Source organism: Ursus maritimus, unplaced genomic scaffold (assembly GCF_017311325.1).
Source record: "Ursus maritimus isolate PB19 unplaced genomic scaffold, ASM1731132v1 scaffold_29, whole genome shotgun sequence".
Classification (NCBI taxonomy): Eukaryota; Metazoa; Chordata; class Mammalia; order Carnivora; family Ursidae; genus Ursus; species Ursus maritimus.
Window position 1 is genome coordinate 5,322,089 of NW_024425452.1, and position 12,270 is coordinate 5,334,358.

Consider the following 12,270-nt stretch of genomic DNA (forward strand, 5'->3'; position numbering starts at 1 on the left):
TGTGCTAATTTGTGTTCCGTGCACACATGCAGATAAAACGCCAAAAAGCTCTCAAGGTATCGTGAGCGACGAGATGGCCCAGCAAAGTTTAAGACGACTTTCCTTCAGGTCAACTCTCCTGCTGATATGTTACAGGAAACAAAGTACATGTAAATAAAAGAAACCATGCAGTAATCCAATATTCAGATCAGAATTTTAATGATTTCACCGATGCTACAGCATTTGCTTTCCTCTTACCACTAAGGCAATTCTAAAATGAATTTAATGCAACAATTCTTAAATGTACAGACAGCATTCGAACAGTAATGCGTTTAAATCAACCAATTTCATCTTTCGGTCATTATACTAGCATCTCAATAATGCGGGTTAAGTTCACAGCTACACAGCCAGCCAACGGGAGTCTAAAATGTCTCATTCAGAGCTCAGACTTCTCAAGTTTGCCATCTACCATCTAACTTCTCAGCTTTTTCATGTCAGTCCACGTCCAGGAATTCCATTCTATTTGATTAAAAGGCTTTGTAATGAGATTTAAGTTCTAACCTTTACTAGTATCATCATTTAGAAAATAACCCGTTCACTTTTAGGGCTCAGCTATATTTTTGAAGGTAAAACTACGTTTGTTCTTTACAGCGGCTTTATCCTTTCTTTCTAGATACCGGTGCCATTTAGCCCATTCATTAGCCAGTTTGTGCATTAATATACACAAAATCACAGTATCATCTATGGGCCATCTGTCTATAAACTGGTTTTTCAAGGAAGACTGTTCTTTCCAGGGTTTTCTCTTTCCTCTAAGAAACGACAGGTAGACCATCAGTCCCCCCAACCTATTTCACAGAGTTGAAGCACAGCTTCGGTGGTTGACATGAGAGGAGCTGAGTGACCAGGCAGATGTCTGTGAACCTGACTTCATCTTTGACCCCGAGCACCTGGTGGGTGCGTGTCCCCCTACTTCATGAACCGAGGCTATGATCTCGGCTCCCCCTTTCAATACCTGTCCCTGCTACGAGCTATTTCACAGGTTTCTGCCACGAGGCACCTGTCAGCACTGCTCTGGGGACAGTGAGAACATCTCAGACGCAGTCCCACCTCGTTTTCCTTCCCTAGCTCTGCAGAGCCCTTCTCACGGATCGAGCGGCCTACGTTTCACCTAACACGGCTTGGGCTCTCTTACAACTCTGGATCTGCAGAGGCTCGTGCTCTCTCTTACTACTTGTTACCAAAAAGAAAACATTGTCGTCTCTTATGTGATTTTTAATGTGATTAGTAGCGATTCAGTTTTCAAAGAAGCAAATAACTAGAGAACAAGAAGAAAAGCTTATTGCTGGGATGGTCTCCAATGGCTTCTGGTCACAGCAGGCCAGTGCCGGACTATATAGGAAGGACGCAGATATCATGCTGTCTTCATCATTACAGAATCAGAGCAAAAGGACTCCTCAGAAAACAGCAATCATGAATTTCATGACACATACGGTATGTTTAGAATGAATCTGAGTACTTGAACCTTTTTTTTTAAGAAAAGTAAAATGAAAACCCATGTCTTTCAGAAAGAAGTGTGAGAAGGAATGCCCACAGACGCATCCTGCTGTTGGGAATGCATCTCTCCAAAATTCTATTTCATTTCCAATAGTTTTGACTTTCTTTTTGCACTCCTGGTTTAAGGAGTCAAGATTTTGACATTTTTCAGGAATTACTAGAAATTTCATTCAGTTCGAACAGCAAGTATTCTATGATGTGGGCAGAAAAAAAAATTATCTTTTTCAACCAAATTATAAGACATAATCATCAGTAAAGTGCATTTCGTATAAAAGCACCCATCAGGAGAGTCATTTCAAGTGCAATAGGTAAGTTGCTCTACATAGCGCAAAGCTGCCAAACATAGACATTGTATGTGCCAGGTCCACAGAAAGCAGGATTTTATCTACCCCTAAGCCGGAGAGTAACAGAATCAGACTTCCCCACTTCAGTCCTTTGTAGGTATGCGTGTGTTGTGTGTGTGTGCACGTGTGCCTGTCTATGTATGTAACTGCCTAATGAGCTGTGCACATGTCTGAAACGGGTTTCCTAGAACTTGAAACCTTTCAACACTGAAATAAGTACCCCATCTCCGCTCCGAAGTCGCATTAGGCTTGTAATAACGGCTGAGCGATTTCAGCCTGCATCGCTGGTAAGGCAGGTATCTGACTGCGAATTAAATGTTTGATGAAAATTACAGAAAAGACAATCACCAAGATGCTGCCGAGAGCCACCCCCAGGAAATAAGCATAGGACTCCTCGCGCGCGTCTTCTCCGGGCGGGACGCTCCCGTGCAGGAGCGTAGGGCTCGGCGTGGGAGGAAGAGCTCCTGGGGTTGCCGGGCGGAGCAGATCCTGGACGTTCCTGAACGATCCGTTGTGTGGCAGGCCCGTAACGTTGAGGAGGTGGCAGAGCAGTGGGTACAGATCTGTGGAGTTCATGACTTCTTTCGTGAAATTCCTTCTGAAGGCAGGACCGTGGGCTAAAAATATCGGATGCATGTCTGCTAACGCATTATCGTAACCGTGGTTGCCTACTGGAAAGATCACAGGAAGGAATAAGTTAGCCCGCTGGAGGGCATTAAAATGAAAATAACTGTTGAATCGTCCAATTCTGAACTTAAATGTAAAGGTTAACTAACTGATCTTTTAGAAGAAAATAATCTTTTAGGAACAATCTCTGCTGTTGTCAACGGCACCGTTCGCTTTAGAAAATGGAAAGTCAAACTGATGACAAATCTTTCTTGCAGGCGGAAACGACCTGAAACAGCAGAGGAGGAGGGTAAGGAGCAAAGCTGAGCCAAAGTCAGGGGAAAATGAAAGTGATTTTTTTTTTTTTTTTTTTTTTGGTGGCCGGTAAACTAATATGCAGTAAGTACTTGTTAGGTACCTATTTTGTTCCAATTATGTCGTAAAGATAAAGGGATAGAGGTGCTCTTAGTCATAAAGACATTAACTCATCATTACCAACAAAAGGGGAAACATAATTAATAAAACAAAAGACACCACAAAAATCACACCCCTAAGGGCAGCTACAAACCACTACCGACAAATACAGGTCAGGACTTTTGGGTGAAATCTTGATACTGGTGGTTCAGATCAAAATGGAATTTAGCACTGTGTGCTTGTGTGGCTACAAATACAGGGAACAGGGGCGCCTGGGTGGCTCAGTCGTTAGGCATCTGCCTTTGGCTCAGGGCGTGATCCCAGCGTTCCGGGATCGAGCCCCACATCAGGCTCCTCCGCTGGAAGCCTGCTTCTTCCTCTCCCACTCCCCCTGCTTGTGTTCTCTCTCGCTGGCTGTCTGTCTCTGTCAAATAAATAAATAAAATCTTAAAAAAAAACAAAAAAAACAAATACAGGGAACGCTTTAGAAGTCTTCTGATGTATCAGGAGATACAAAACAAGCATGAAAACTCCTTTGGAATAAAAACTGCATTTTACTTTATTATTGTAATTTTTTAAGAAGGCTTAAAAATGTGTGGAGTGTGGAGCCCAATGTGGGGCTCGAACTCACGATCCTGCGATTAAGACCTGAGCTGAGTTGGGCGCTCAACTGAGCCGCCCAGGCGCCCTACAGGGAACATATTTTGAGAACCACTGCTTTTGGACATTAGGACTTCATTCTTGTGGAACTCAGGCTGAGAAAGAATGTACTGGGCCCATAATTATTTGTTGAAGAAATCATTATTTCATATATCTATTTGTTGAATAATCATGTTGAACGTAACATAACATAAACAGGAGCCTTGTTAAGGTTTGCTGTCAACAACAGGTGTGAGTGATCTCCTGGGTAAAGTGCAGTTCACCACAACAAAATTTCAGGAGAGCACCTTCGATGTACGTTAACTGTACGTGTAACTGTCCTCAGAGACAGCAGTCCTTTCTGGAGCAACCCCTCTACCCTAAGAGCTATCTATACGATACACGAGAATCTGAACATCTAAAAGCAGCAATTGTTCTCATGGCCAAAGACATTTTTTTGAAAGAAATTATTTTTAAGATTTATCTGAGAGCGAGCGAGCACACGTGCATACACACCAGTGCGGGGAGGGGCAGAGGCAGAGGGACAAGCAGGACTTGGTCCCAGGACCCCAGGATCATGACCTGGGCCGAAGGCAGATGCTTAACTGACTGAGCCACCCAGGTGCCCCCAAAGAAATTATTTTTAAAAGCTTTCTTAAAACAGCTCCCCTGGTGTGAGTAAATATCGCCTTACAGATCATTACTGCGTGTAAAACCTGTTTTAAGAACCAGAAACAACGCACCTTTTTACAAAATCTGCCGCTGTGACTCCATATGTACTACAAATGCCATGGTCAGGCAACTGCTTCTCTTTCGTCAATAAATAGGATAGGAACCCAATCCTACCTGCAGAGACATTTCTGTACATCTCTTAGATACTGTATCAAGGATCAAGGCTGAAAAAAGCCTTCTGGGTACTTGTGATACAATGTGGTTCCTTCACTACCCAAGTAACAGAGGAGAAACAACTCCCCGGGAACTGATCAGTAGTCCTGTTAATATCTATGTCCACCAGGAAAGCAGAGCCCATGCAAGGTCATCCACCAGAGGGACGTTCATAGGGGGACTTGCTATGAAAGTGCTAAGAGCTGAGAAGCACCTGTGGGGTGGCAAAGTTACCCAGTCAGTAGCAACAGTGGGAACCTCCTATGGCCCCTAGAGGGACAGAAGGGAAGACGTGGTTAGCAGAGCTCAAAAGCCAGGGCTACCCAGTAGGCACTGAGGCTGTAGAGAGAGAAGTTGTCCGGAGGGAGCTGGGATCACAGAGCGAATGAGGTCACCATTAGACACACAGCCTAAGATAGAGAATGTGCGGGACCAATATCCTGGCTTCTTCCCAACTCCTGCCTCCCAAAGTCCTCCAAGTGTCTCCTATTATTCTGACCACACCTACGCAGAAACCAGTTGGCAAAGGAGCCTGGGAAATTTAGTCAGTAGCAGGCAGTCCCTGGCAACACGAAGCAGAGCAGGGAGAGGGCGGGGAGTTGAAGGGCAAAGATGCACGTGACGGGCCCACTGAAGAGGAGTAAAACCCTGTGGATGGCTTTTCCATTTGAATAATCTGCTAGAAGCTATATAAGAGGAAATTACACAGTAAGGGTAACAGAAAACCCCTTATTTTGCATGTCTGAATTTCAAATGGGATTTCCATTACATTTAAGATTAATTCGGTGGCAATATCTCCACAATTGTATCACTAGCTATTAGAAAAACACATTTTGATATATGATCCTTCATGCCATATGCACTTCTTTTCCGAAATGTTTCCAAGGTATAAAACAAAGGTGGCCTATATTTGGTAGAGCCAAGAGGGCAAAGGAAACTAGAAAGCTAACAACTGCAAATAAAAAGGGAGATTACATTATTATGAAATCGGAACACAAAACTTATGCAGAAAATCATTCAATTTGTAAATTTCCAATTAGGTTTTTCTCCAGGAACATGATGGCTGTCATTAGCAGTCTGGGTCACTCTGCCTATCTTTGGTCTGATGACTTCCAGAGCAAGGAATGTTTAGGGGCTTACCTCTTTTTAAAGTCCCAAGGATCTCGGATTTGCTACTAATGTAGGACGCCAGCTGGTTATTTGACTGGTAAATACACTGCCGTGTTACCCACAGCCTCCACTCCAACGAGCAACGATACAGAACGGGAAGGCCGGTGCATACTCACACAGAAAGTTATCCGACTTGTTCTGTACAATATGCCACCCTTCGTCAGCCACGGCTATGATGGGTTGGATGCGATGGTTGTACTTGTAATGCCATCTTTCTGGAATCTCTTCTCTTTCGTAAACAGTAAGATTAGGATGGGCATGAGCTAGGGCTTCGTAGACTTCATCAAATTTACCTCAAAGAGGAAGGATACGGAGAGGCACTCAGTACCAGGCACTCACTGTTCACAATCAAGGAAAGCACCCAGGCAACAGAGGCCAATGACTACTTCTTCCTTGCTGACCCCCGACTGAGGTAAACCACCAGTGGACAGAATACAGGGAGACTTGAAATTACCTGAAGACTCATCTCCTTGAGGAAAACAATCTTGATGGGGACACAGAAATGACTAATCTTCAGCTGCATGTAAATTCACTTTACAGAATTTAAGAGCACATTACATAGAACTAGAAATCTCTACCCTAATGGAAAGACTTAACTACACACACAGCCCCTCCCGACTGGGGGCACTAAGTAAAATGGCCACCCAAACAAAAAGAACGAAGTTCTGATAGTTTCAAGCACAGAGATCTCGTGACTACAGGGCGAGGCAGCCCTTGAGAAAGGGCAGACCGGTGGTGGAAGGCAGCTAGTGCAACAGAAAGTTCTTGAATACCCTGGAGGTATGGCAAAAGTACGCCCTGTAACTTCAAGGGCAGTGTCTTTAATCCTTTTCTTGTGTTTCAAATCCATTTGTTGGGGCTTCCTCCCTGCCTCCCAACACCCCAACACAGGACACATTCCAATTTTATAGGGAAAATTGAAGCGTTAATGGGATTTTCTCAAACCACAAAAGACTTGTTAGTTGATACCGAATTTGTTAAAGCGTTTGTGTGCAGGTGCACACGTATATTTTAACATTCGCTGTTTCGTAGGATCCTCTTGATTCCCTTGTGAGGGCTGTAAGGCTCGTGTGTGAGGTATCCAGCTTCGTGTGTGAGGTATCCAGCTTTTCAAAATTTGTTCTCTCCTTTGATACCTAGATTAACTCTAGTGGGTGATAAGATAGAAGTCCTAAGTCCGAGTCTTGCTCCGTACTTCCTTTGTGACCTGGGGAGGCTAACCCTGAGTGAGGCTAACACCTGTCTCTAAAACAGAAGTAGCATTTAGGTGACAAGGTTGGTATGAGGCTGAGAGGAAAGGTTCGTAAGAAGATCAATGTATTGTGACTTCCTCGATTTACAGACAGGAAAAATAAATCCTCAGCTTGACGGATGCTTTCTCCTTCCTATACTGCACTGCTTCCCTATTAAGCAGGCCCTATAAAAGAATCCACAGAAGGCTAAATTTAGGGCTTCCATAAAGTCACTGTCGTTGCATGCTAATTCTGTAGGTCTCTTTCCATCTCAATTTTTCTGAGAAAGGAGGCTGTAGCTTTCATCATATTTGGTGGTTCCAAGATGGTTAAACCCATCTGCCATGAATATAGAGAGAACATCAATTTCAAAATCCTCAGGAAAAGTGAAAAACTACATGCTGAGAAAAGAGATTTTGCCTTTTTTGGAGTCTAAGGATTAAACCCTAGAAAATTACCATGACACAGGCAAGCATACTTTGAAGACACAGAAACAAAAATTCCCCACGTACACTGGGCACATCGAGCCCCAGCCCCAGGTCACCACTCAGTCAGACTTACCTTCTTTTGGCAAGATGGCCGCTACTGGAGACTGGTCAATGAGGATATAGTGGTCTTTATCCACATACTGATCAAGTTCTATTATCCTTTCCTCAGAACACTGGGTCATTCCGTGATCACTTGTGATGATGAGGTTCAGAATGTTCCACAACTTGGCCTTTTTCAGCATTTGTATGAGATATCCCAACTTGTTGTCAACATCCGAAATGACAGGCCCCATGAGCGGACTCTCAGGTCCCAAATGGTGGCCCATATCATCAGGGTCTTCCCAGTAAAGAAGACCGAGATTTATGGGGTCTTTTGATGTAAACCACTCAATAATTTTGGCCACTCTCTCTTCAAACGAAACAGACTCATTGTAAGGCATGTAGTGAGTAGGAAAGGTATTATGTATTCTTACGTCTGCTCCAGGCCACATGGCCGCACCACTAGAATGTCCAGCCCTCTGATTTGTGATCCATATTGGTGTCGCTTCTTCCCAAAACTCAGAATCATAAATAGTCATGTTATCCAAGGAGAAAGATTTATTCAGAATAGGATCGAACATGTCATTTGCAACAATCCCATGATTCTCTGCGAAGAGGCCAGTTACCAAAGTATAATGGTTAGGGTAGGTCTTTGTAATAAAAACGTTAGTGACTTGCTTCACATGAACACCATACTTCATAACATAATGAAAATGGGGTGTTGGAACTCTATATAAGTAATCCCAACGAAATCCATCAAATGAAACTAGTAGAACCTTTTGCTGGTCTGGCTGGAGAGAAAATGTAATTGAGAGTATTAATGCAGCGAGTATGAAGGATACCCAGAGGAGCTTTGAAGTCATTTTCAAAGTATTTGATCAGTTCAGTGTAAAATAATCTGTATAAAAAACACACACGAGTTAATGGCAATATTTTTTTTGGTATACCTTACCCAAAACTGACAGTGACAGTACTTAGTAATCCCAGTTATATCATGAATCACAGCCTGGGAAAATCATGTTGCTTCATCTAGACCTGGGGCTACCTGCGTAATAAAGCTAAGAAGTTCTGCTGCATTTTAGAAACTGTTACTTTCCAAGAATTTATCAAAACATTTCCCGAAGTAATTATTTAAGTAAACTCCCCAAGTATCATTTTAAAATATGATATAATTTACTTTTGGGAAAAACAAACACTTTCAGAAACTTCTGCAGGGGACTCAGACTTTGACTTCTGATCAGTAAACTTGATATAGTCAAATTAGTATCTATGAATGTATTTATTATGATTAGACCAACTACAGGAAGCTAGAAACAAGGAAGTACCATTAGCAAATCCAGTAACAATGCTTTAGAAAAAAACATATATACTTCTGTTTTTCAAAGCCAAGGCCTCATGTTTTGTTCATCACAATTTAGGGATGTCACTCAAGAAAAGAGAAAATAGATGAACTTGATTTTTTTTTTTTTTTAAGATTTTGTTTATTTGACAGAGATAGAGACAGCCAGCGAGAGAGGGAACACAAGCAGGGGGAGTGGGAGAGGAAGAAGCAGGCTCCCAGCAGAGGAGCCTGGAGGAAGAAGCAGGCTCCCAGCAGAGGAGCCTGACGTGGGGCTCAATCCCAGAACGCCAGAATCACGCCCCGAGCCAAAGGCAGACACTTAAGGACTGAGCCACCCAGGCGCCCCTGAACTTGATTTTCTGAAGTGACATAAAATTTGTGATACTCAAATATACTTGTGAAATGTAATCTGCGTTCATTTATCTCATAATTAAAGCAGAGCCTTCTTTAAACTAAAACAGTTTCTGTATGAACAGAAACATAATTCTGAAATTTGGTGTTGACTTTCTGAAAGCTAAAATTCGTCAATATTTAATCTTAGTGATGTGTGTGTGGAAAAGGCGCTTTGCCAGGATTTAAGACTCCCTTTGGATCAAGGTTGTTGGTTGTTTTAAAATCTGCATTTAAGTCTAAAAAGCTTTTATTCTATTCAAAAAGCTAACAAAAGGCGATATGGATAAACAACCCATATGTAAATTTTGTGAGCTCTCGCTGGGCTCGCAAATCAAGCAAGGACTTGTGGTTCTCTCCTTTTCTTACCCATTCTTGCATGAAGGTATTTGTAAGCCCACCAAAACTTGGATCTACCCACACGTTTGTGCCAAGAAATCTCAATTCAGGTTTTTGACACCTTGCTAATTTGAATATGCTGAAGATATTTTAAACCTCAAAAACAGATCCTGTCTTGCCTGGCTTCCTGTATTACAGGTATAGGTAAATACAAACTGCTTGACGCGCCTGCTTTGCTTTCAGATACAGTAATTTTTAACTATGATTTCACCATACCTAGAAGATTCCGTAAACTGAAATTGCATTAGGTATTGGTCTCCAGACAATAGTTCAAAAATTAAATTTAAAAACGATTTCTCAAATGGCAATAATGTTTCCAATTCTGGAAGGAACATTTAAAAATCATTTCCAATAAGGAACTCCAACTGTATTTACTAACATCTGGCTGAGGATGCTGTTTCCCCTCCCTTCTCCCCTCCTCCTTCACCTTCCTAACACAAGGAAAGCTGTTATGAAGCAAATATAATTTAAGGCTAAAAAAGATCAACTACATGAAACACTTGATTTTCCTCTAAGTAAATTAATTCAGCAACTGTGGTAAGCAGGAAAGAACTGCTTTCCTGAACAAAAGAAAATAAACAAAGGCTAAGTGTTGTCTACAGCTCAGGAATGTTTGTAAGAAGAATGAACATTATCACATCGATGACATAAAGCAATAAACAGAGGTGGGGGTGGGGATGAAAGAAATCTCAGATTTCGTTCTTTTCCACGCACAAACTGCTGCACAGTGCAGTGGCATCCCTAGTTCTGGGTCCAGATTTCACCGGGCTGCTTTCCAGTTTCTCCTCCCCTCCAATCCTTCCCCACAGGCAGCCTTGGAAATAGAGGCAAGGGGCGCCAAGAAGCGCGGAGAAGATGCAAAGTGAAGGAGTCGGTGTGTTTAGAGGGACTAGACGTCGAGAGAACGACGTAGTGCCCCATCTTTCCCCCCTGGGATTCCAACCTAGTCACTAGGAAGGGTCGGGACATTCAACACGTTCGCAATTCGCAGACCTCCCGCCCACCGAGGCCGGCAGGTGCCCCCCACGTGGGCTGTGTGCGTGTGCGGAGGAAAGGGGGGGGTGGTCTGAGGGGACCACAGGACCAAAGCAGCCCATTCCCCTGGACTCTTACCCTCGCAGCGATCCGGACGGTCCGCATGAGCTTGGGACGAGAGGACGGAGGGTCAGGAAGGGGCTCCCTCACGCAGACCCGGGGGCAAAAGCCGGGAGGTGGCAGAAGCGGGGAGCGCCCCTTGAACTTGCAGCGGCTCACCTGCACGCAGCCTCGGCGCAGAGCACCTGACCAGCACCGCCTCCCGGCCGCAGGTCCCGCCTCTTGCCTCCTATTGGCTAGGGTAGGTCGGTTCCCTCTGCTGGGCCTGCCAAACCGAGGCCGGGCTCTAGGAGTCGCTGCACCGCCTGCCAATCAGCGGGCGCGGGGGGCGGGCGTTGCCTGCGTCTGGAGGGTGGAGGGGGCGCAGCCTGCGGGAGTGGAGGGTCGCGGGGAGGCACCAGGGGTCGGGGAGGCGAACACGCCCGCTGCTGGGTCCTCGCTGGGGCCCCGTCTCTGCCTGGTCACGTACCCTCCTGCGGTGTGGCGTTTTTTTGCCGGGCGGTTGTGTTGTAGTCGGTGATGTAGAAAGATTATAAAGCGCTATCCCTGTGGTTTGTCAACACTCATTGTTTTGGTTAAAAGTACTTTTATTTTCTTATCTGATCTCTCAAGGTTTTTTTGTTATTCTGTTTTTTCTTATCAAAAACTGGTGACTTCATACCCTGGACTTTGCTCTGAGGAACACTTGAACACCCCAGAAAGTCGATGGGACAATGGCGTTTTAACTCTTTATTAGCTGGTGTGACCTGCTTTACCTCAGAAAAAATCTCACTTAGAATAAGGGTTTAGTTCAGTCAGTTCTGCAGCCCCAGTGTTGCAGGTTTTTGCAACATAAGCGCCAGGTTTTTGCAGGAGGAGTTCTCTGTTTACCTGAAACTGCTCGAAATCAACCAAGCCAGTTTCAGGAGTAGGTTAATTTGCCCCGGGGGGGGGGGGTAGAGGCTGACCAGCTACTCTGACGGTTTCTATCTAGACTGCAGACTTGGTTCTAGCTTTGCTTCTAAATATGCAGTCAGGCTACAAACATCAGGTCTCACTTCTCTCTCAGGAAACCTGCTTTGTTAGCGGCCCTGTTTGTGTGTGGGCAAGTGCACGGTTTGTCAATTAGATCTCAACTATATTTACCATAAATTGTAACAATGACCTTGAGCTCCCTGGAAGGGTTTGTCCATCTACATGTCCCCGGGCCTAATGCTGACCACCCTGCCAGGGAAAAAAATATGTGCTTGGCTGTCACAATTTAAGTTTCAACATCTAATTAGCCCATAAAACAGAGTGGCTTTGGCTCCTCTCTGGAGCTACTGCTCTCCAGCTCCTAATATATTGGAACTGTAAAATGAATAGACATTCTTGCTGATAATTTAAACAAGGCAAACATTTTGGTCATGGTTTTTTCTCTTTCTCTCAACTTCTTATGGAAGGACAGCCCTACCCCAATGGTTCCCTTCTGATTGCCTTGTACCATCCCAAAGGGCATCTGGGCACTCTTCCGTGGCCTTTTATTTGTAGTAACTTGAGTTTATGTTCTCTCCACGTGGGGTGGGGATTAGGGAGGCTGGTTTCTGGGTTTAGCCAGACCCAGTGACAGTGAAGTTGGACAGGTTGTTCCAAGTTCCTTAAGCCCTGTCCTTTGAAGTTGCCCAAGCTTGGAACGGGGTGGTCCAATATTATAAGTCCTTGCCCCCCCCCCCCCC

General features: G+C 44.2%; 1 protein-coding gene across 2 annotated transcripts; it reads right to left on the reverse strand.

The window, feature by feature from the left end:
• Positions 1-174: 174 nt before the first annotated feature.
• ENPP5 (ectonucleotide pyrophosphatase/phosphodiesterase family member 5) lies at positions 175-10,767 on the reverse strand. Of its 2 annotated transcripts, none has more exons than XM_008691842.2 (4): positions 10,595-10,767; positions 7,385-8,248; positions 5,708-5,884; positions 175-2,545 (listed from the first exon to the last, which is right to left on the reverse strand). In XM_008691842.2, exons 2-4 carry the CDS (start codon positions 8,211-8,213, stop codon positions 2,121-2,123), a joined length of 1,431 nt encoding a protein of 476 aa, XP_008690064.1. In that variant the 5' UTR covers positions 8,214-8,248; positions 10,595-10,767; the 3' UTR covers positions 175-2,120. The 2 variants fall into 2 exon arrangements, with proteins under 2 accessions (XP_008690064.1, XP_008690063.1); XM_008691841.2 differs by having other exon boundaries at positions 175-2,548.
• Between the last annotated feature and the right edge of the window lie 1,503 nt (positions 10,768-12,270).